Source organism: Pteropus vampyrus, unplaced genomic scaffold (assembly GCF_000151845.1).
Source record: "Pteropus vampyrus isolate Shadow unplaced genomic scaffold, Pvam_2.0 Scaffold3, whole genome shotgun sequence".
Classification (NCBI taxonomy): domain Eukaryota; kingdom Metazoa; phylum Chordata; class Mammalia; order Chiroptera; family Pteropodidae; genus Pteropus; species Pteropus vampyrus.
In genome coordinates, this window is record NW_011888784.1 from 15,230,321 (window position 1) to 15,256,199 (window position 25,879).

Here is a 25,879-nt window from a genome sequence, read left to right on the forward strand (position 1 = left end):
TATAAGGAAGACTTAATGTTTGGTATTTTAAAAAGTTCTTGGAAACCATTTTGATGGTTTGGCATTTACAATATCGAGACTAAAGAAAAGAAAAAAAACATCCACCCAAATTTGAGCCATTACAATGGCAGGATGGAATACATTAGCAGTTTAGAGTAATTAAACCTTCAGGATTACTTAGGAATAGTCTCTTTACTGTTTATGTATCATAATACTTTTTTATTGTATAAACATAGTTTTATCAATATTGCAAGAAAACCTAGTTTTAGTATACTAAGTAACAAATGTAAACTATAGGGTTCATGAGAGTAATTAGTCCAAACAACAGGCGTACTTACGATTGCATTTCTTCTGAACAAACCTAAGCTTGCATGCTGTTCTGTAGGTGGAGAGTCGGATACGATCCAGATCTTGAGCCCCTGCAGGGAAAAAACATATACACAGGGTAGGCCATCTCTGTGGGAAGTATTTTACAATGTTTATAAATAAAACGACTATACATATAACCTATACACTTAATTTTGTTTTTATCAGAATATAAATATAACTTTAAGACTTGAAAAGGTCTGATCTGCATCCCTCAGGTTCTAGTGAAGGAGGGCACGTGTAATCAACGCTGGAGGGCAGGCTGTCAACCATGTTCACCAGCCAAGGCACATGATCTCAGCCCTGTAGTGTCTGCCACTTCAGAGAACAACCTGCTCGAGCTGTGACTGAAACAGGTAGGTAATATCAGATAGCGCTATCATCAAATAATCATATTAAGTGCACTGTGATTGATCGTTAGAACAGGCTGTGAGAAGAGCACATGCTGAATGTTGGGCATCTTTTCTGCCTGACCTTAGGCCAGTTGTTTTTAGAAGTCTCAGTTTTCTAATCTGGAAGATGTGGATAATGATCATACTACTATTTATCCATAGGTTGTGGCAAGGATAAATGAGTAACTATACCTAAAGCATGGAGAACACTGCCTGACAGCAGTGAATGCTATGTAAATATTCGTTGTTATTACCAGTATCTTTCCCATAAGCTTTTATGTCTATCTCAGAGGAGACTCCTTTCTAAAAACAATCACTAATCTTACACTGTGGCTTCTAGTTCCTTCCTAACATAGAGGGACATGTTCCCTATATTCTTGAACTACTTTTCCTATTCCAGTTTTCCACTCAGGAATCCAGCGTGGCTTGCGATGCCCACGGCAGCGAGTCTGAATGTTCTGCTCAGAATACAAGCCCCTCTCCAGGCTCTTTCCATCCTGTCTATCCAATGACAGTTCCCACTACTCTCCAGCCCGAACCTCTGTCAGGTTTGGTCTGGTTTCCTCATAATCCCCTGCAGATGGGCTGCTTGTTACATGATACTTGAATTTCTGGTGACCCTCCCACCCTCCTCTGAGTGGGATAATCTCTAGAAGATGTCCAGAACATAGTACTTCAAATAAACGTCCATCCTTCTCTGCTTCTAAATACTTGGCTTTCCTCAAGTCATGTTTACAGTTCATAACAGAATATAAAGGCACATAGGTGTATTCTGGCATGTATTGAACTCTTTCTCTTTACCAGTAAAAGTGCTATATAAATGCTTTAGAATATAATAGGGTAGCAAGTAAATGGACTGGCCTGGAAGTTATTATATTAGGAGGCCAATTAAGTGCTTTTCTAGTGAAACTCGGGATGAATTAGCAAGTGTCCCTCACTTAGATCATTTAGCATTCCCTTAACTCAAACTGATCTCTTCTGATTCATTTAAGAATACTATCAATACTCCTATTACTTTGTGGTTTTATATTGCAGGTAATTAAACATCCATTCTTATGAATGTTTATTACTTGACAAGCAGACTCATCGATAGTGAACATTTGAAGGATTAAAGAGGTAAGGACTTATCCTCACCCGATCAAGAATTCCCCTAAAACATGTTCTCAAGAGATAGATATTTAGCCAATGATCATGGAAGATTATTTTCAATGATAGGGATGATTATAACTTGGTGAAAATGAATGTAATTTAAAGTCAATAAAGCCTTATTTGTCACGTCTTAGTTGTGTGAACTTTGATAGGTTTTTTTACTTGGTGTCCAATTTTTTCACGTATAAAATGGAGATAATAACACCAACTTTACCGGCTGGTAATCTCGGTAGCTGGTACATAGCGAGTGCTTAACAGCAGATGGGCCTCTTTAAAGGCTTCTTGTGCCATTTCTGAGTAACAATAAGTGTCAGAATTTTTTTTTTTTAATTTGAGCTTTAATTTGCCTCTCTAAGCTCAATCCATTTGATCTAGCTTTCATTCTGGAGCCACATAATCTTTTCTCCCTGTACTTGATAATTTATTTCTCAAACACTGGGAAGCCACTATCATTATCATTATTAACATCTTCATTACCATCTGAAATGTATAAAAGTCCTGTCATCGTAGAGTTTAGAGTTTTGCTGGGGAAGTAGCTTCTCCTTGACATTTTAGATTAAAGATGTTCAACTGCGCAATCATTTCAAGTACAATGTCTACCACCGAGCATGGCACACAATAGGACTTCAATACATAAATGCTGCTATTATTATTCTCGTTATTATCAGGCAAGGTTTTGAGACCCTTAACCATTCTCATCATCCTGTTCCATGGCTGGCTAATATCTCTTTGAAATGATTTATACAGAATTAACCCAAATGCCACAGCCAATGGCTCACCTGTATAGAATATATAGAAAGCAATTATTACCACCTTTGATGAGGACAATTACTAATAATTTTTTTTATAGATGACTCATTCTTTGGGCTCTTATTAAGCCTGCGGTTCTTTAAAAAGCAAGTTAAAAAAAATCACATGTGCTTATATTAAGTCAGATCTTTTCTGTTTTCTATTTAAATGCTTATTTGGGGGCTAAAGGCAAGATTTCATATGTTTCTGATATTTTTAAAAATTTTGATTTTGTCATTAGCATTTCAAAGGGGTTTCCCAGTTTCATGTCCTCTGTAAATGTGAGATGCTCATGAGGAAAATGAACACTCTAGAATGCTGGATAACCAGACAGAACAGCTATCAGAAATACCTGAATGCTAAATCTGCCTTTTTCCCTGGATAAGGATGTCATTTTACTGATGCTGAGTTTGGTTCAACGATCATGAGAACCTCACTATCTGTAAATAATCCTTTAAAAAAAGACATTAGGGGCATAGATTATTTGTGTAAGTTCTTTAAAAATGATTTAAGCTCCAGGGCAAAGGACTGTGCAGCAGCAGACAATTAAATTTCTTAGTTACAGGAAGATCTTATCCTCTAAGAACAGAAACCCTGGCTCCTTTGCACCTCCCTCTCATAGATGTCTAGAGGCAATATGGCAAAGGTGCACCTCTTCAGGATGCAATAAGAGGAGAGTAGAGATGATGCTTAGAAACAGCTGACTGCTCACCTGCCCTATTATGACAGAGACTTAACTGACCCTCTACTTTATTTAAAAATCAAGAAGGGGTCTGGAGGTCTGTCAATGTTTCCTATTTGTGTAAATTTTTCCTGGCTGAGGATATAAGCTCTGAATATTAAAAGGGATGTGGTGAACAATGAAATTTAGCTTTTTAGATATAATAGTACACTACGTTGCACAGACAATGTAAGTGGCAACAGGATCTATAATGGGTTCTGGGACTAACAAACAAATAAACAAACAAATAAACGAACAACTGACCTGAAACATGGTGTGCAGGGTCTTGCTCTGTCTATGCACCTTGTTAAAATAAATTTCTTTGTGTCTGCCCCAATAAACCATGAAGTTAATTCAGTTTTACATGAGAGGTCTCTTCTTAAAAGTCTATAAATTCATAGCCTCCCTGGGAATAGCTGCATGTCTTCTGTGTCCAAGTTATTGCTTAAAACCAAGGACCTGACAGGTCAAGATGGCACAGTAGGTAGATGCTGTGCTCACTTCCTCTCCCTACCATATCAGTATTACAACTATACTACAGAACAACCATCATTGGGAGTCGCCTGAGTTCTGGCTGAAAGAAAGTCCTATGACTGGGGACATACATAAGAGGTGACCTCGATACTGGTAGGAGGAATAGAGATGCTAAATGGGCTGGTCTCACAATTGCATGTGATGGTTGACAATCAGGAGGGATATCTTGGCTGCAGAGGTCCCCCTGGAAAAGGGGGGACAACCTCTGGCTGTGAAAACCGGTGGAGCTTGTGGCTGAGCAAGACAGAGGGTTGTGGGAGCCGGAGATATTCCTCAAATGTGTGAACTTACTCACTGACGTACCATTTGCTCTTAGCTCCAGAAATGGGTCAGCTGCTCAAAAAGCATGAGGGACATATGGGGAGGAAATGAATTGTCTGGCTTCAGGGTAATGGCCGGAGGGGCAGCTTTCTCTTAGACAGAAGTGCTGGCAGAAGCCATTGTTCCTGTATTGAGCCCTCCTACCTCCCAGCATGCAGATGTAGGAGGCCACCACATCTGAGTCTCTATCAATCTGGCTAACACAGGTTGCCTTGCCCAGGTGATTCCATGGAACTGCGTCCTATCCAACAATTGAGTCCACCCAAATCACTTGCAGTAGCTTTCCCATACAAACAATGTATCTTGGCTCATGCTGTGCACTTTCCTAAAATCTCTCAATGGTTCACAAATTCCCAGCAAGCAGTATCTGGCCTTGGCTTGCCCTGTACCTCTAGCAAAGCAGACCCAAGCCTGGCACTAGCGGCAGCCAGCCTTGGTTCACTGCTTACCCTCTCCCAAGCACCAAGTGGAACCATCTGCTGATCATTTTAGCTTATACCAAGTGGCTCTGGCAGGGGATAGGCAATGGCTGACCGTGGCCTGCAATAGAGCCCTCCCCAAAGGCCCCAGAACCAACACACCTGGTGGCCAGCTTCAGACCACAACAGCACCACCCAACCACCCCTACAAAAGATATACCCAAAGGGTAGACTGAGCAGGCACCAGAGGCCTGCTAAAGCAAATCCTGCTGCACAGGGTCAGGCCTTACACACAGCTCTTCCACTGTAGTCACAGCTAGTCCTCACAACCAATCAGCTTGAGGGTCAATCCCTCCCACTGATGTGCAAACAGCAACCAAGGTTCAACTACAGCAGGAGGGCATACACAAACCACACAAGGGACACACCTGGAGAACCCAGCTCAGGTGACCAGGGAGACTGTGCCACTGGGTCCCACAGACACCTACTACATAAGACCACTCTACTAAGAGTGAGAGGCATAGCAGCTCTACCTAATACATAGATACACGAAAAGACAAAGAAACATGTCCCAAATGGAAGAATTGAACAATGCTCTTGAAAAGGAACTAAAGAAAATGGAGACAAGCAATCTATCAGATGCAGAATTCAAAACGCTGATTATAAGGCTGCTTGATGATCTCAGTGAGAACTTCAACAAAGAAAAAGAAAACACAAAAATGGAGATAAAAAGAAAAACATAAAAGCCAGAAATGAAGGATGTAATAACTGAAATAATACATTAGAGGGACTCAACAGAAGATCAGATGAAGCAGAGAATCGAATCAGCAATTTGGATGATAAGGTAGCAGAAAACACCCAATCAGAACAGGAAAAAGGGAAAATAATTGAAAAAATGAGGATAGTTTAAGGGGCCTCTGGGACAACATCAAGCATTTGCATCATAGGGGTACCAGAAGGAGACAAGAGAGAGCAAGGAATTGAAACCTATTTTAAGAAATAATGACAGAAAACTTCTCTAAACTGGTGAAGGAAATATGCATACAAGCCCAGGAAGCACAGAGAGTTCCAAACAAGATGAACCCAAAGAGGTCCACACCAAGACACATCATAATTCAAATGCCAAAGTTTAAAGACAAAAAGAGAATCTTAAAAGCAGCAAAGGAAAAGCAGTTCGTTACCTGCACGGGAGCTCCATAAGACTCTCAGTTGATTTCACAACAAATTTTGCAGGCCAGAAGGGATTGGCACGAAGTATTCAAAGTGATGAAAAGTAAAGACCTACAACCAAGATTACTCTACCCAGCAAAGCTATCATTGAGAATCAAAGGACAGATAAAGAGCTCCCAACAAGAAAAAGCTAAAAGAGTTCTTCGACATCAAACCAGTATTACAAGAATGTTAGAGGGTGTTCTTTAAGAAGAAGACCAGAGAGTAAAACATGAATAAAATGGCAATAACTACATATCTAGCAACAATTACTTCAAATGAAAAAGGAGTAAATGCTCCAATCAAAACATAGGGTGACTGAATGGATAAGAAAACAAGACCCTTACATATGCTGCCTACAAGAGACTTCAGGTTGAAAGACACACATAGTCTGAAAGTAAAGGGATGGAAAAGGTATTTCATGAAAATGGAAACGAAAAAAAATCAGGGGTAGCAATTCTTATACCAGACAAAATAGACTTTAAAACAAAGGCTATAACAAGAGACAAAGACAAACCCAGTAATCCCACTTCTGGGTATTTATCCAAAGAAACCCAAAATACTACTTTGAAGGGACATGTGCATCCAAGATATGGAGGCAACCTGGGTGTCTATCAATGGATGAATGGATAAAGAAGAGGTGGTACATATATACAATGAAATATTACTCAGCCATAAAAAATTAAAAAAAGAATGAAATCTTGCTATCTGCAACAACATGGATGGACCTAGAAGGTACTGTGCTGAGAGGAGTAAGTCAGACAGAAAAACTCAAAGCCATATGATCTCACATGTGGAATCTAAAGAGCAAAATAAACAAACAAAATATAAACAAACTCATAGATATGGAGAATATTTTGAGGGTTGCCAGATGGGAGGGGTTTTGGGGGTTAGGTGAAAAAGGGGAAGAGATTAAGAAATACAAATTGGTAATTACAAAATAGTCATAGGGATGTAGAGTATAGCATGAGGAATATAGTTAATAATATTGTAATAACTATGGTGTCAGATGGGTACTAGATTTATCAGGGTGACCACTTTGTAAGTTATATAAATATCTAATCATTGTGTTGTACACCTGAAACTAATATAACATCGTATGCCAACTGTAACAGAAAAATTTAAAAAATAATTAATCCCCCCGCAAAAAACAAAATCCCAAAAAACCAAGGACTTGAACAGGGTTGTAAACAGAGTCTTCCAGTATAGTACTAGAGCCACCCTCCAAGTTGGTTGACCCATTACTTATCTTACTGACATGGCTAAAACACTATAAATCTACCAAATCATATGGTGATCCAGCCCATGTTTCTCCAATACATGTACAACCTAAGAGATTTTGTCAGTATCTTGCTGAAATGAAGGTTCAATTTATCCTATGGTATTTTCCTGAGCTAACAGTCTAGTAGCCTTATTAAAAAGGGAAATTAGCTGACTTAATTCCTTTATAAAAAAAATGCAATGTGACTATATGAATAAGAAAATGAAGTCAATAGAGAAATCCTCGTTCTTAGCATACTGAAATATCTAGGATTATAGCTATCTTTTGCTCATGATTCCCCCGCCAAAAAAATCCACTTATCATGAAACCTAAATCAAGTTCATACCCTAGACTCTCAAGAATCAATATTATCCCTTTTTAATAAAAAAATGAGTACAGTCTTTCCCTATCTGTTTTTTTTTTTGGTAATGTCCTTCCTCTTCATTATTTCTCAAAATCATGGATAGTATTTTTTTCTCTATTATTATTATATCACTGGGCTATAATTCTTTAAAACATGGATATGCAATTCATTTAAATAATGTTTGAGATTTGCTTCACAGTAATACAGTGTGGGATGGGGTAAATAATTAAGGGTAGAGCTGAATACTACTTTTTCAACTTTTATATGCATTTGAAACTTTTCATAATAACAAATTAAAGTTAATTTATTTAAGGCAACTTGATGCTCTTACTCCATCTCCTCAAACCTTTCATAGCCACATCATAGTAGAAAGAAAGTGATAAAAATTAAAGCAAAGATACAATTAAGAAATTCTGATTGATCACACTGTTGTCTCCTGCAAATTCCGTTTTTCCTTTATTTAGCTCTCCTTTTCAAGATATTTTCTTTTCCTTTTGTCCCTCTGCTCCTTCTTCCCGTACTCTTTCCCTCCCTTTTTCCTTTTCTTCCTTCTCCCTTCTTTCTTTTCTTCCATCCATCCATCCATCCATCCAACCAACCAGTCTTACTTTAGATTCATTACACTCTGAACAGTTTAATGCAATTCATGGATGTTTGCCTTCTATGTTTTGATAGCTCATTATAAACTCTTTTATATAGTCATTCAGATTCTTAAATATCTTTTATTTTTCAACTCAACAAATATTTACAGAATAAAGATGAAGCCTATGAACCCTGTGTCTAAACTCTTTTCTATACTTGGTGATTGACTGGATGCGTGTATGTGTGTGTGTGTGTGTGTGTGTGTGTGTGTGTGTGAGAGAGAGAGAGAGACAGAGAGACAGAGAGAGACAGAGACAGAGAGACAGAGGCAGAGACACAGAGAGAGAGAGACAGACAGAGAGAGAGACAGAGAGAGAGAGAGAAGTAGAATGAGAGGTAAAGAAGTTTGAGAATCAGAGACAATGCTCAAATTTCTTAGACAACTTAATGGGATGGGATGCCTCTCACTAAGCTCAGGTACAAACAGGGAGGAACAGGTTTGTAGGTGGGTGAAAATGAAGAGTTTAGTTAGAGTTTGAGTTGCTTGTGGGATGTCCAAGCGAAGCTATCCATTGGCAGCTGGATACATGCATCTGGAAGTCCTGATTATGAAATACATTTCAGGAATTATTACACACAAACATATAAAATGTAGCAATGTGTCTTGACTAGGCCAAGATTGTGAATATTTTTCCAATAGGAGTCTGTGTGCACAAGTAAGTCCATTCCGCGTTCTAGGTGATGAAATTGTGAGGCACACAATTGGGAAAAGGAACTTCCTTCCCACTTCTCAACAACGCCAGGCTGTTTGGTAGTTGTTCAAGAACTCCATGGCTTTGGAAATCCTGGAAGGCAGAAGCCTTGGCAGGGACATTCTCTTTTTAGAGATGGGTACTGTTAGAGCAGTTAACGGTGAGCCCATCTCAAACTGCTTCATCAGTAGAAGCTTTGATCAGGATAAGGCAAGGCTGGAAAGGACATTGAGTATATATGCTGATAATTCCAGATAAGCTGGTTCATGAGAATATGGGAGGTTGTTCTGAAGGAATCCTTGGAAGCCACAACAATAACGATGAGGTCTTGAGAGAAAGTCAAATTGTATGTGGAAAGAACTTTTCAAGAACAAAACTTTGGTAAAATCTGACTTCAGGGGTTCTGAAGGGTACTAAGAGACAGAAAAAGAGAGACAAAAAGCAGGGACCCAGACTAGGGTGGTGATGTAAGACAGAATTTGCAGACTAATCACCCATGGTGGTAACATCTTAAAGTGGCTAAAAAGCATGAGAAGAAGAAGCAAGTGAAAATGGTCACGGTATCCACCAAGGCCTCTGGTAGTGGGATCATTCACGTCTTTTTTCTGAATTTTTAAAGTTTTTCCTAAAACTCATAGTGTGCATTGCAAAATCACGTTCTGGAGTCAATTCCAACTGTGCATCTGCTGACTGTAGTCAGCATTCTGAAGGGCTGTCTGTCTTTCAACAATGCAACAGTATTTGCCAAATATCTACATGTGCCTCCCTTTGATTTCCAGTCCCTTCTTCACTTAGAGGCCACTCTGCTTTCTCCCCAAGACCTTTCTCCTCTTGTTAGGCAGCCTTCCAAGTTCTGAACAAGTATTTTCCAATCACTTTCCCCTCATTAAAACCTACCTATCTTGTGCCATGAAGGCTTTTAAACCAACATTGATTCAGCATCTAAGGTGAATAGATTTGAAGGAAAATGTCTAGAGTCTGTCCCTAAGTAGGAAGTCACGATAGTGAGTGACAGGGACATGTTCTCAGGTAAGCATTCACCAGGCAGAGTAAATGTGCTCCAAAAGTAGGAAAACAGAGAAGAAGGTGGGTTTAATGCCAAGGACAAACTATTTATTCTGCTAAAAGGCAGTGTGATAAAATTGTTTGAATTGTTAAAGTATTTCATGGCTGAAAAGGCCAAGGTGAGGATGATATTTACATTTAACTAGTCTTTTCAGCTTTAATCTAAGGTACTAGATAAACTCATAATTAGGACACTATACTGAAGGGACATTTTGTTAAAGGCAACTTGGCCAGAATTTCTTTAATCAAAGTAGGTGCCTATGGAGTTGCTATTGTTGTTGTTTTATATATAAGGATAGTCTTTTTTGCTTATTTCTGAGTCCATGTTACTCATAATTTTCTTTGCCATTTCTGCTTTCTGCTTTGTGATTATGAGCTTAGTGTAGATATTTAAAGCATATATGTTGCAATCACCTGAATTTGCCCAAATTTCTCATCAATTGTTCTTTTTATTGATTGTTATTGTCTGTACTCTGTTCTTGGTCTTTGTAAGGCCAAGATGCCTTAATGTCCCCCTCGGCTTGATTAAACTTTAGTTGGCTTCTTCCTGGCTCTAGCCTCTGACCTCCCTTTTCTTAGAGTATTTACTTTAGAAATCTCTACATTGCAAATTCTTTGTCTGCCCAATTGAGATATAAATCTCCCGGCTACTTGCCAGTTTTACAATGCAAGAATATCTTTCTCAAGGACCTGGGAGCCATCCCTTTGAGATATAATAATAGAAGGAGATCTTCCAGTCTCTGTGGGGGCATAGAAACCTAACTTTCTAATTGTGACAATTAGCAAACACAACTGACCAGCTTCCCACGAACATCCTCAATACTTTTACATTAGCTCACCCTAGTGCTTAAAAACCCTTCTGCCTTTTGTTCCAGTGGAGTTGAATTCAATCTCTCTTCCCTCTTGCAATAGTCTTGAATAAAGTCTTCCTTGCCCTCTTAACTCTTTCATACCTAATTTTTCTCTGACACTTGTAATTTCCAAAACAAAAAATCTTTTTGGCACTTTCTTTTGCTGTTAAAAAAATTATTTCTAGATAATACTTAGCTGACCAGATTTACAAGTTCCTCCTTCTTTTTTTAGCTCCTTGTCTAGATATCATAGATTCCTAGAAGAAGTTACTTTACAAGTCTCCATATCAGTATTCTGTGGTAGTAATTTCCTTGTCTTTCTTTGGTGTCCTGTGGCTGATAGACCTGGGGTATAATCCATAAATTTTTCAACTATTTAATATGATCTCAATGAGATTACTTTTTTTCTTTCGAGTGACAGTCTATCTACCAAAATCAATTATTCGCTTTGAAATTAGTCAACTGTTTTATGTGGCAGAATCTCACTTACTGTGGACATGTTCTACTTAGTGTTGATCTAAACATGATGCTCACTAATGAATTGTTAAGGTCAGATGTGTTTTTGACCAATATCTGAGTCTATTATTTAGCATACCCAAGGAAGAAAGATATATATTTGTGTGGCTTGCTTCACTATTCTGATCACTAATCAAGAGAACTCGTAAAATGATTTAATAAAGCACATGATAACCCTGAGAAGTTTCTATAAAAGATAAAGTCACAATCTGGGACATTAATGCACAATTTTCCTAAGTCTCTCTTGCTTGAAACATGTAAAGCTTTTCTCTTTCTATGGCTATAAAATTTATGTTGATCTTTGAGTTGTACAGCTTTAATTCAAAAGACATGTATGACATATGTATGTGTCTGTGCCAGGCACTTCACCAGGCACAGAATGAATTGAGATAATGTACTTAAACTCAGATAAGTATTTAAAAAATCGTTAAAGAAGCACACTTTTATAATTCTTACAGTGTGTTTGCTGATACAATCTAACGTAACAATGACAAATTCAAAGACTTCCCCCAAGTCTGTTTTTTTTATATTATATATTAACATATTTTTTTCTTTTTCTGTCAAAACTGGCTCATGATGTATATGACTTTTGCCTTTTCAGTCTAAGAATCTATGATATGGGAGGATACCTGTGCTGTTTTAGATTTTGTTCCGATGGCCAGGGAATAACCAGGTTCCTTGCTCTGTTAGAGTTGTATCAACAAGGTCATAATTCCAGGTGACCAGCCATGCCAGAAGTGAACATACAGTACCAAACATGGCCTAGGAAATTGGAAGGTCATGGCTGAAACACTCACAGGCACTCTAGACATGTTTCTAAAAGTAGAAAAAGCAAGGAGCATGATTGAGATTCTCCACATCAATTTTAATTTTCTTTTCTCTTTGTTAGTTTTAACACTGTCGTGGTGCCACCAGATTATTGGGAAATGATAAAGGTAAATATAAATCTTATTATCTAAGACTTTCCTTTATCTCCTCTGACCCTCATTGTTGCCAATCCCAATCTTCAGCAGAAACCTAATTTCATCTACTGCTCTCTCAGGGAAAAAGGCTTACAACTCACTTCTGCTCATCCTCATTCTTTATGCAGGGAAGGAGAGAATTGTACTTTTTTCTTTATAACATTTAATTTAGATTTATGTTCTCCTCCAATGTCAAGTTCTTCCTCCTTATGAAAAAGAAACATGGTCTATAAGGGAGACACTACCAACCAATGACTTATATGGCAACTATGCATTTACATAAACCGGTAGCCTTTATTTAATGGGTTCTCCCTTGGAGTCAGTAAATATAGTCTTGGTTTGGTTTCCCTTGTACAGTAGATCATTCCTAAGCTCTTAACTTCTGTTTTCCTTTTCATTTTTTAGAAATTGGTTTGTAGGACAGATTCTCCCCACTGCATGAAGTGCAAATGACAGCTTATAGTTTGTTCTGGTAATCATGCCTGATTCTTGTTTCCCATATGAACATAAGATATCATTTTGTACATAAGACATTCAGCGATTCATTTCACAAATGTTAGCTAGTGCCTATAATATGCTCAACACTGAGATAGTGCAGAGAGATGTACACAGACTTTAAAGTTTAGTGCGCTCTATTAGTGCCAACACTAAACAGAGTTTATCAACTGTTCATGTGTGTATGTATACATGTGTGTCCATGACGCTTTTTCTTTCATATAAAATGCACAGTGTAGTAATGGATTATGATGATTCACTAACTAACTTTTACCTAATAGGAGGGAAAAATACCCAAATGTACATTTTATGCAAGAAATTTAGGATTTTAAGGAAAAGTACACATGTCATAAAGATTAAGTGGTTATTTCTAGCCTTTCCATGAGTATTCATTGTTAACTGTAAAGTCTTCCTTAAAAGTTCCATACTTACTCATCTCTGCAAACAGCTGTCTTCTTTCTGCCATGGTATTTCCTCTTTTCCCACTATCTTCAATCATTCTACAAGACAAAATGGTTACAATGTGTATTATCCTCATGCTAATGAGGCAAACAGCCATTTCTATGTAAACACAATTGCTGTAGTTATGCCACAAACACAGAGACTAACAATTTAAAACTGTGTATTTCAAAAGGATAGTTTTACTTTCATTAACTTAAATTGCTGTACATATTTTTCCACATACAATGAATGTTGCTGTTGTTAGAGGGGTTATACAATTTTTATTTTCTAACGAACAATAACTACAATGGTAGATGCCTTGTGCTATAACTTAATACAACCCTGAATACAATCGTCTACAATTGGTTAGGAGATTCATTTCACATATAGCCCCTCTTTCAATTTTGGGAATACCTATGAATAATATAGCAGATATTATGGATTCCATTCAACAAATGATGAGATTGATGAGTCACATTAACCTAGTGAAGTGAATGGCATAGATGTTTGGACTCTAAGACCAGTATGCCTTCCACCACGTTCTGCTGCAAGTTGTTCCTTGTATACCCCCAAATCTCAATTTAGAAAGAGGTGATTTTCCCTGCAAAAGAATGAAACTAGACCGTTGTCTATCATGGATTAAGGACCTGAATATAAGACCTGAAACAATAAAATGCATAGAAAAAAACATAGGAGCTAAACTCAAGGACCTTGGACTTAATTAAAGAGGATTTTATGAATTTGACCTCAAAGGAAAGGGAAGTAAAAACAAAAATAAATGAATGGGACTACATCTAACTAAAAAGCTTTTGCATAGCAAAAGACATTGTCAATAAGATAAAGAGACAACCATATGAATGGGAAAATATGTTTGCAAGCAACACCGCCGATAAGGGCTTAATATCCAAAATGCACAAAGAAATCAGATGACTCGATAACAACAAAAAAACAAACAATCCAATCAAAAAATGGGCAGAGGACCTGAACAGACACTTCTCCCTAGAGGACATACAAATGGCTAATAAGTATATAAAAAGATGCTCAATATCACTAGCTATTCAGGAAATGCAAATCAAAACCACAATGAGATACCATCTCACACCTGTTAGAATAGCTATAATCAACAAGACAAGTAAAAACAAATGTTGGAGAGGATGCAGAGAAAAAGGAACCCTCATACACTGCTGGTGGGACCGCAAATTGGTACAGCCACTATGGAAAACAGTATGGAAGTTCCTCAAAAAACTAAGAATTGATCTACCATATGATCCAGCAATCCCTCTACTGGGTATTTACCCCAAAGACCTGAAAACACATGTCAGAAAAGATATTTGCACACCGATGTTCATAGCCGCATTATTCAGTAGCCAGGACATGGAAGCAACCAAAATGTCCTACGATAGATGACTGGCTAAAGCAGCTATGGTACATATATACAACGGAATATAACTCAGTTATAAGAAGAGATGAAATACTGCCATTTGCAACAACAGGGATGGACCTCGAGATAATCATGCTAAGTGAAATAAGCCAGACAGAAACAGTTGAAAATCACATGATATCACTTATATGTGGTATATAAACCCAAAAGCAACAAGTGAACAGGACAAACAAACAGAGACTCATGGACATGTACAATAGACTAGTGGTTACCAGAAGGTAGGGGGAAGTGGGGAAGAGGGAAATGTATGGATAAGGGGGTCAAATATGTGGCGACAGAAAGGAATATAACTGTGGGAGTTGAACATACAGTGTAAATATATATATGCCTTACTGTTAAAGTGTACAGCTGAAATTTACTGGCTTTCGTTAACCAATGCCACCATAAAAAAATGTGTGTGTGTGTATATATATATATATCTCCAGAAAAAAAAGCAGGTGATTTTCTAAATGTTAATTTCTAAGTTGAGTGTGTGAAACCTGCAATAGTTTTTCTATACATAATTTCATGCAAGGTGGTTAGGTTCACATGTCTCTACTTAAATAAACATACTGTTGTCCACAGTGGATCTATTTTAAAAACTACCAAGAATTAGAACAGATAATGTAAAAAGATACGAAAAATTAAAATTTAACTTGAGGAAAGAGAAAATAATAAGCAAGTTAATGGAAATGTTGTTTAGTCAGATCAAGGATTTTGGGCTAAATATGAAGAGTTTTATAGGTTAATGGGAGTTGATTTTTTATTATATCTAATTAAACTTTTAAAAAATAAAGTTCCACCTCTCTCTCTCTCTCTCTCTCTCTCTCTCTCTCTCTCTCTCTCACACACACACACACACACACACGCACGTATGTACACCACTATGTTTTGATTCTTAGGCATGGTAAATATAAGGCATAGGTGACCTTTTTACCTGCTCTTTCTCAAATATGAGTCTTTGTCCATGCTATTTATTTTGGTCTGGATTGCCCTCTCCTTAGGCCTAGCTAACTCGCAATTACCTTTCAGGTATCAATTTAGGTGTATCTTCCTCTGAAATCCCCCCTAACTCTCTATGATTGCCTGGTTTGGTGCCTTTCCTCTGAGCCTCCATAGCCTGCCACGCCTTTCTTTTAATGCTGAACTTAACAAACCTTTATTGAGTATCTTTTATACTCCAAACAACAAAGTTCTGGGTATAAACTGTGATCAAGTCACAGCTCTTGCCCTCAAGGTGCTTACACTGTAGTGGGGGAGATACAAAAGCATAAGAGCAATGAAAGCACAATGAGGTAATTACAGCTGTAGAACTGGAAAGAAAGGTATGTGACCATGAGAGGCTGATTACCTGAGGTAAATTTAATAGTACTACTTACAGGAGACTGCTCAAAAGGTAATAATGATGTGTATAAAGTGACTCACTCGAGGGTAAAAGAAAAAAATGATGGTGAAATCATTGTGATATCAGTTTAACTTTTCAAACAGCCTCACAAATTGCTTTTATTCAAGGATTATTTGCCTATTGCCAGGAAGGAAAAGAATGGCATGGATCAGCCTGGGTTTACAGAGTCAAGGAAAGTATGTACCCATTTGCAATGTGTAATAATATAACCAGGGTCAGGTTAAATATTAATTGGAAAGGGTCATTAATAATTGGAAAGAGTTATTAATGAAGCTTTGATAACAATTCACCACTGAAAACGATTGAATCCTTTTTATAAGATTTTAAATATGTAGGTATGGTCGATATACAGAGATCTGAAGAAAAACACACCCTTCCTGATTCACTTAACCCCATCTCCTTACAGAGGAAGTGGGGACATAAGAATCTGACATTCAAAAATAGTATGGATATAGCTCCCAATCTTTATTTCAAAAGATCAGAAGGAAAGCTGAGTCAAAAGAGAAAGAGGGGATAGAACCAGTGATATGTTTCTGCGTCTACCTATTTGTTGGAATGAGATGAAAAAAAAAAACATTAAAAATAAATCACAAGGGACGGCAGGTTGGAAATTCTGACTGAAAATGTCAGGGAGGTAAAGACTGGCTTCTGAACTTTTGGTGCTTGCTGCCAATGTTACTTTTTGTACTGTTGGTGACATTTCTTTTTCAAGTTAACTTTTTGTGTGTCTCTCTGTAAGGTTTTTGAGGGCAACAACGTCAAAAGTTTTAAATTCTTCACAGTGCCTAGCAAAATCCAATCAATAAATGCTACGTATATTTATTGTACAAAAAAATAAAAACAAAGAAACAGAAAAGTAGAGCTAAGTCTGCTTTCCATGAAATGGACTTTCAATTATATTTCCAAAAACTGACCCACAGATGAGTGAAATTCAAATTGTACTAGTTTCAGAAATGATTATTTGAAATGAGAGAAACTAATTTATATCTATTATAATCTAAGATAATACATTTTAAAGTAAAATCTTGCCTTATGAAACAGGAGTTGAAATAGATGCAAACTACATTGATGTCACCTTTTGGTCTATTCATCACCGTTTTTTTTGGTTAATTAACTCATAAAAGAACTATCATTAGTTACACAATAGGTATTAAATCTCACTTCTAAGTAAAACATGTATCTTATGAGGAAAAGAAGAAAAAATTCATTGGTGTGAAATAATAGAAAACATGAAATATAATTATAAACATAAAAGGAAAAATTACACACTTTTCATTTTACCCCAGAGTTCCTGGGAAACAACATTGTTAGATAAAATTGAGTATACTCATTTATTACCCATCGATCACAGTTATAATAGTGAAAAAGGCATGCTAGTTTACAGCTTACACTGATTGAATAGTGGGACTCGTGGACAAAGTAAGCTCATGAATCCAACAGGATTCACTTTGGGCGCCTTAGTTTCCAATTTAACTCTGACCAGTAAGACTTGAGATACATAATGCCTGACCACATTCTCATGGCTTTACAAAGAGAGAAGAGCACTTACAGTAGGAGAAGGAGGCAGTGCTTTTACAGAGCAATTTTGCTCCGAAGTTGTCAAGCTTGGTTTTTCATGAATTTCAGTATAAGTGTAGCTACCCAAAATCATATGGAGGAGACAAGGGGAAAATAATCCATCTCTGATACAATGTCACAAAGTACGTGCTTCACCAACAGGCCTAATTTGGTTGGTTTGTGTTGCCCTTTTATGTAGATGCAATGCTTACAACCTTAGAATTTACCAGAAGATTACATAAATGTCAAAAGAGTAGAAAAGAACTAATGGTGATAAAGAAGTGATGAGCCTCATCAGATTTTTTTTTTTTTTTCCTAGAGATCAGATCAGGGTGTATGTTTTCGCTTATAAGAATCCATCTATTATTTTCTTAAGAAATATTTATAACATAGCTATAATTTGTCAGACACTCTGCTAGTTTCTCGAGATCCAAAGATCATAAGATACTACCCCTGCCCTTAAAAAGCTCACAGTCTAGAAAGGAAAACAAGTTATTCTAACAAATAATTAATAATTAATAATTTGGTATAATATGTACAATAATGAAAGTGTGTACTGCTAGACACAGTAGTTTATTTCTGGAAAGATCTAAAAGAGGCATCAAAAAAAGGGTGACTCTAGAATAGAGTTTTAAAGGATGAACAGGAATTTTCCAGATAGAAAAGAGTGAAGGAAAGGCAATGAAAGTTGGAAGAATCATGCAAAAGCTTGTGCTTTTAAAAGGGTACACAGCACGTTTGGGAATTGGGGATAGTTCAGTATTGCTGAGTGCAGGTGTGCATGGAGATGCTGGAGAGGTGAACAGGCATCAGATCTACAGAGTCTCATTTGTCACGTCTAGACAGTATAGGGCTTTCTTATAGGAGTGGAAGAGAGACTGGGTAGGCAGGAGGGGAGAGGGTGGAAGCACATAATTAAGGGAAGAGTCCAGTCAGGAGGATATTTCTGTGATTCAGAACTAAGAATATTCTGTTTTGTGCTAAAGGATTGATTTGAGAGAGATTTAGGACACTTTCATTAGGGCTTGGTGATTGGCAGGCCTCATGGAGAAGCAAAGAGGTGAGGACCTCAGCTTTTGCTCTCCCACAGTACTTCACACATATTAGGAAACAATCTGCAGCCTTCATGGCAATAATGAGTTTGTAGGAGGTGAGTTCACTAAGTCACCCTTGTTCCACTCTAGTCATTAAAAGAGGGCTGAAAACTGGACAGGGAGAGTTCAAACTCTTTGCCCCTATAGATGCGGAAGGAATAAAATAGCAGAGTAGAACTATGTGAGAGACAGCAAGATATAAAGAATAAGTTTAATGTAGGGCACAGAGTGTTAGAAGAAATGTGAATTGTATTTTGGCACACTGAGAATAAATTCACATTGAAATACCACATCCTCGAGTTACTTCCTTCACATCTTTAATCCAACGTCATCCATAATAAACATAATAAACATAAAATAAAAATGACAGAAGACATTTTAAAGGTAGAAGCTTAACCTAATGGTGTCTTACATTTGTATAAATTTCTGAAGATTATAAAATGCTTTTCCTTATAACCTCTTGAGGAGGTCGGAGGGATATTATTATTCCTAAATTATAGTTGAACCTAAGGCTCTGGTAGGTAAAGCAGATACCCAAAAACATACATAGTATTTTCTGGCAGGACAGGAAATTGAATCCATTTTTTTTTTTTTTTTTTTTGCTTTTAATTTTTAAATTCTTAGGCTAGTATGAATTCTAATAACCAGTAATCTTACTCCAGCTGCCACTATTCAACACAATTTAAGATTTTTGGAAACTAGTAAACTGAAAAGAAGTTGACAGAAGTTGATGATTAACAGGCCAAAAGGAGGATGGAGAAGGAAAGGGTCCACAGTTTTCTCCAATTTCACTGAGAAATTCCTATGTGTGATACTTTTTAATAGAATCCTCCTATTTTAAAACTGTTATACTGGAAATAATCATAGTGATTAAAACAATTCCCAGCATCTAGATTTATGTAAACCCAGACAACACATAAACACACCAACGAGTCACACTCTCACAGTTTCAATCCACAAAAGCCAACAATGTTTTTGGAAACGTCTGGCTCTGCTTTGCTTCTGCTTCACTTTAGCAAACACTTAAGATTTGCAGACTTTGTGTTTAGTACGATGAGACTGTTCCCATGCTTTATTCTCATCCGTTTTGCCCCAGGTGGATGACAAGAAGATGCTGGGTTCAGCAATCACCCACTGCTGCACTCTCTGAAGTTAATAGCTGCAATGAAGGCCATTTCAAGCTCCTTTCCTCCTTTAATTGATTTATTGGTGGCGTATAAATGCCTGTTTCCATTTCTGTTAATAAAAGAGGCCTCTGATATGACTTTCTCAGATTTACATTCTAGTCCTAATCTTTGGCAATATAATAAAAAGAAGTATTCAGAGCTCTTTCCCGAGGCGAAGTATAATTGCATTTGCTTTTATTTCCTAGTCCTTTATTAAGATGAGCCCCTGAAAGTAGGAAAATGCTGTTACTAAAATAAATGGCTATAGTGGGTTTCCAACTGTGTCTTTTACTTTGAATGTCATCTTCTGATCTTGGAACTTGCATTTTGTTGTGGGGGGCAAGGGACATGAGCTCACTATTTTAGTGTAATGACTTCCTGGATGTGTTATCAGGCATTTGATCTTCCCCGGAAAGTATCTGCCATAGTAGTTCTCAAATGTGGTTCCCATCACACCAGCCTGGAGACCGTATCAAAAATGCAAATAGATGTCTAACCAATGCACTGTATACTTGAAACTAATTTAAATAAATAAATTTTTAAAAAATCAAATATCTGGATTTACTGAATCTGAGTTTGGAGCTGAGCATTTGTGCTTTTTAAAAGCACCACAGGTGCTCCTGATACACAGCCAGGTTTGAGCTAGAAAAATGATGCTAGTTGAGTTTGACTATGAACTTATTTGTACAACATTAGGTTGGAATTCTTATGCTGCTTTGTAATATATTTCTCTAGCTTGTAAAACACACTGTAAAATATACTTCAAGCCAAAGGAGAAGATAATTAATTCTTTGGAGAATGTAAATATACATATACATATACATATACATATACATATACATATACATATACATACACATCCATTGATATGGGCATGTAATGAGTCAAACTTCAAAAAATAGAAAATGCCATTAAAAATGAGAAAACCTTTCTCTTTTTTTTCTGGGAAAACAAAATTACTGTCAGTCGTACTTTTAAGTCAGGCAGAAACCTGCTATTCTGGGGTAAAAGTGCTTATGACGTTTAAGGACATTTGGTTTTATTTGGTTTCATTTTATTTCATTTGACTTGGTAAGAAGCTACGACTCCTGCTGGACATCACTGTAACCTCCTTCTTACTATTAGTTAGGCCTTAAAGATTGCAGAGTGAGGCTGGGAGCAACTTGGCATGGGTAAAAAGGAACTTTTTGGAAGGAAAATGATCAAAATTTGGGCTCTGTCATGTGAGGTTCGAAGTTATAAGAATGTCATTAAAGTACTTGGGAGCCCTGCCTAAGTGCTTAATCAAAAGTTGCTCAAGGGTCCCTAGGGGAGATGACCATAAGGAGGGTGTCGTCTGTTTGCTAAGATTTTTTTAGAGAATGATGTTTTATCCAATATGATGTGCCTTTGGGACAATGGCTGTATCCCTCCCTCCCTCTCTTTCTCCACCCCCCCGCTGCCCTCTGTGTGCACATTTATATTTCTTAAGAGTAGTAATGCTATATGTATAGGCCCACTGGGTCATGGTAAAACGATGCCTGACTCTGCTTTCTTGCTGGGATTGCCGAGGGCTTAACTTCTGTGGGGTGGATGTTAGGATATGACTACCTTCTCATCATTTGGAACATTCTCAGTTCAGTCCAAGATGGCACTCTTTATAAACACATGTCTGTTTCTTTTTCCTAAATATCTAATATATGAAAACAAATTAATGAAAATTCTCTTCCCTCCATAATTAGACTAATTATTTTTTAATTAATCTTGCAAATAAGACAACCTCAAATTTTGTAATTGAATTTTGAGCCCCACTTATCTCATTATAGTGGGATTATACATATATATATAGATATATACATATATATGTATATATATACACACATACATATATATACACATGCACATTTATAAAATATTTTGGAAACCTAAAGATTATAATTCCAATTTTTTTCAAGTGACTGAGTTAAATTTAGCTTCTCAATAAAAGGCCATGACAAGACAGAACGTACTAGCTAATTAAGCAGTGTAAAGCTGTCTAGTCTGTAATTTCTTTTAAAGTTTAGACCCTTTTAATGATTTGATAAAAGATATGGACTTTCACCCCACCAAAATATTCATGTCTGAGGGTACACAAATAAAGAATTATAGTTCCTTGCATGGGCTGGTTTAGGGGAAGGCCAGGATTCGATAAGAAACAAACGTAGCCTTATTTTACAGGCAGAACCAACTCTCAGTGAAAAGGAGCAGCCAGTCTCAATGGATGCATTTACAGAGCAGCTATCCAGGGGAGAGGGCAAAAAGGCTGGTGCTGGCCTTATAAGGCCAGGGAAAGAGGGTAGATGTCAAAGTGGAGCAGAGATGATGGGAGAAGGCAGTGATGGGCTCCTCACGTGGCAGAAACCAGAGTATACAAACTCGATGTTCAGGTTTTAGGCAATGACTCCCATCTGGGAAATCCGAAGTGCTTTAGGACACTACCAGCATGACTCCTAGTGCTTGAAAGGATTCTAATTCATCTTTTGCTTTGGATGATCTTAAAAAGAGTAGTAAAAAGAAATAGGACCTCCCTGGTCTAACTCCCATGTGCTGAGAAAAACAAATGGGGTTGCTACTGACCTGGGGTAACTGTTATCTCAACTTCCAGGAGTGCGATTTCCATGAGAATTAGGAAAAGGAGAGTGAGAATAAAAGTGCACTACAGAACATCGAGCATCAAGACGTTGGCCAGAGAGGCCTACGTGCTTTAAAATTTCCTTTAAAAACATTTTTTTTTAGGTTCAGAGAGTGTTGAATTTGGAGAGGTGGAAAAAGGAGGCAGTTAAGTATATTGTTTTCTACAACAGGATAAGTTTTCTGCAATAGTACAAGAAAACCAGACTTTTTCTGGGAGAAGAAATAGGAATGATGAGAATAAAATTAAGAATAATTGTCATGACACTACAATTACAATTTTATAAGAAAAGTTTATTATGTTCCAAGTACTATGCAGAAATTTTCTCATTTGTTTTTATAAAAACACCATAACGTTGGTATTATCATTCCCATTTTACCAACGTGAAAACAGAGCTTTGGAAAGATTAAGGGTTTACATCCTGACATGTCTGAATACAGTGCCCACCAGGCCTCTTAAGAAAGACCAAAGTGGCATCGTATAAAATAGAACTCAAGGGAACTGCTCTTTTTTTCCTAAGGGTAGTGGTGGTAGGTCATTGCCCATGTATACACACACCAAAATGGGCTTAAAGCATAATTTAAGATACGCATTGGTGGATGTCAAGGGGAGCTGGACAGGATGGAGTTAATGAGCTATGCAATGCCACAATTTCACTAAGGGTGTCTATATCCTCTGCATTCCCTCCCCCTTCATTTTCATCCACCTCTCCTCTTCACATTTTATTTTTTCTCTAATTCAGTCTTTCCTTTTTGCCCTTTGTTTTATTTCCTTAACTTAGCTCCTTTATTCAATATCCTCATTTCTGTGTATTAGGGAATATCATTCAAACCAACGAAACAGTTCTTAGCTTGAGAAGGAAAGACCAGGCAAGTGTAGTAAAAAAAGGAAAAAAAGTGTCATACGATGAAACGATGAATAAGTTCTGAGGCTCTAATTAATGGTGACTGTAGTTAATAATACTGTATTTTAAACTTGAAATTTGTTAACAGCTATCTTAAGTGTTCTCATCGAACATTAAAAATTTAGAAAAGGTAATTGTGAGGTGATGGATATGTTAACTAACTTGAATGTGGAAATCATTTCACAATGTATAGGTATATGATGCCCTCATGTTATACACTTTAAATATATTACAATTTTACTTGTAATTACACACAAATAATGCTAGAAAAAATTAGTTTTATTCCTGTAAATGTACAAATTTCCCTCAGAGAATCTGAGACTTCACCTTAGCATAATTAATTTAGTTGCTTTCTTTTTAATACCTGACTGAGGACATAGCAATTTTGCTTGACTGGGACAAGGAAATAATCATGGCTCTCACGTGCTTCCTAGGGAGGTCAGATTTGTATGACATACACCAGAGGCCACGTGAGGAAATTGTCTTTTGAGATAAGGGAGATGGGAGGGTAAATGGTGGAAGAGGGCTATGGGAGGTAGGTGGGAAGATGTCAATATGACCATTACTATGTATTTGTGGATTCAGGACCAATAACAAAGTATAAGAAAAAAGAGGTGTAAATGCAACCCCTAAAGGGTATAAAAAGATCACAGGGTTTATTTACTGAATTAAAAAAAATTCCTTTTTTTCCTACTAATTCTTCTATATTCTCTGAAAATTCATTTGTGCCAGAACAAATATTTTTAAAGGGTAAATCTCAAAAATTCTAGATTGCAGAAGGACTTATTTTGTTCTCATTTAAAATGAGGACTTGAGGGAACTTACATTTAACCACTTTTCAATCTAGTTGTATGTCTCAGTAAAAAGTGGAATAAAGACCAGCCCATATTAAATATTAAATTAATTAATATCATGATATTTTTTTCCCTTTCCCCACTCATGTTCTATATCTGAAGAATATCTCAGGCTGATATAATATAAAAACAACTTAGAAAATAGCAAGGATATTGTAGGAACTCTGATGACTGCTATCCAATAAAGGCATAGCCAAGTGTATGGGGTTAATGAATGCACATGCCAAAATTAAGTAGGCCACATGGAAAAGAAACAGGCAGAGTGTATGAGCGGCCAAAACTTATGGCTGCAAGATCCCCAGCAATAAACAATGGCATTTTGCACACCATGGTCCTTTCTCTGAGACAAGAGTTGACTGGCATGACAGGAGTACAGAATGGAGAGAGAAGAAACAGAAGCAGTCCTTATTTCTTGCTTCCGGATCTGTTTCTATGAATTATAAGGCTCTTAGTTATGTTCCTTCCATCGAAGAGAATTTTGTCTGAAATTAAGGAACCACTGGAAGAAATCTCTGTTTCTTAAGAGAGCCATGGCTCTAAGTTGGTTGCTGCCAAGAATTTGAGTGGGGAAGAATAGCTGGTGGGAACGCTCCTTCTTTTTCAGTCTTGAATAACTCAGGCCTCCTGAATCATCCTGTTGAGGCAGGGGCATGAATGCCTGGGTAATGTAGCAGGAAGGGACAGTGAGATTCATTCACTGGTAATAATAACAAGAACAGTCAACATTAATTAAGTGCTTACCATGTGTGGGTAGGCTCAGAACTAAGCATTTTACATAACATATCTTATTTATTTCTGTTCTAACTCTGAGATAGGTCATATAATACTATCCTGTTCTATAGATGAGAAAACCAAGGCTAATGAGGTAAAAAGAATAATGACCCTACCCCCAAGGATGCTCATATCCTAATCCCCAGAATTTATGAATATGGTGCCTTACATGGCAAAAGGGAATTTGTTGATGTGATTAAATCAAGAATCTTGAGATGGGGAGATTGTCTTGGATTAACTGGGTATAATTTAATTTTAACAGTCCTTATAAGGGAAAGAAAGAGACTTTGAAGATGGAAGGAAGGCCTACAAATTGAGGAATGCAGGTGGCCTCTAGAAGCTGGAAAAGGCAAGGAAATGGATTCTTCTCTAGAATTTCCAGAAGCAAAGTAACCCTGACAACACCTTGCTTTTAGCACAGCCGGAACTATTTTGGACATCTGGACCTTCACAACTGTATGACAATATGTTTGTGTTGTTTTAAGCCACTGAATTTGTGATAATTTGTTATTACGGCAACAGGAAACTAGTATGGCTGAGGAAGTTAAAGAAACCTTCACGAGATCACATTTCTAGTAGCCATGAAACCAAGATTTGCACTTCCGAAGTCTCTCAGAAGCTATATACTTAGCCCTCATGCTGCACTACCAACCTATTCCTCCTTAGACTCTGTTAGTTCCTAAGTATGATTTATTCATTTATTTAGACTTACTATGTCAATTACTAATTTTTGTGATCTTATTTAATCCTCAGATCAAGAGGTGTTAGTATCTCCACTTTACAGATGAGTAAAGTGAGACTTAGAGATTTTAAAGAGATGAAATTTAAACCTAGGTTCGTCTGACAGACTTTCACTCCAAGCTTTTAGC

General features: G+C 37.1%; 1 protein-coding gene across 13 annotated transcripts in view; it reads right to left on the bottom strand.

Moving 5' to 3' along the window:
- Window positions 1-25,879, bottom strand: part of DTNA (dystrobrevin alpha) — a 342,157-nt gene that overhangs the window by 109,392 nt on the left and 206,886 nt on the right. For all 13 annotated transcript variants that reach the window (XM_023531751.1, XM_023531725.1, XM_023531716.1 and 10 more), the window contains 2 exons: window positions 13,181-13,248; window positions 339-419 (listed from right to left, as the gene is read on the bottom strand). In XM_023531751.1, coding sequence (XP_023387519.1) covers window positions 339-419; window positions 13,181-13,247 — 148 coding nt within the window. In that variant the 5' untranslated portion in view covers window position 13,248. The remainder of the gene's footprint in view (window positions 1-338; window positions 420-13,180; window positions 13,249-25,879) is intronic.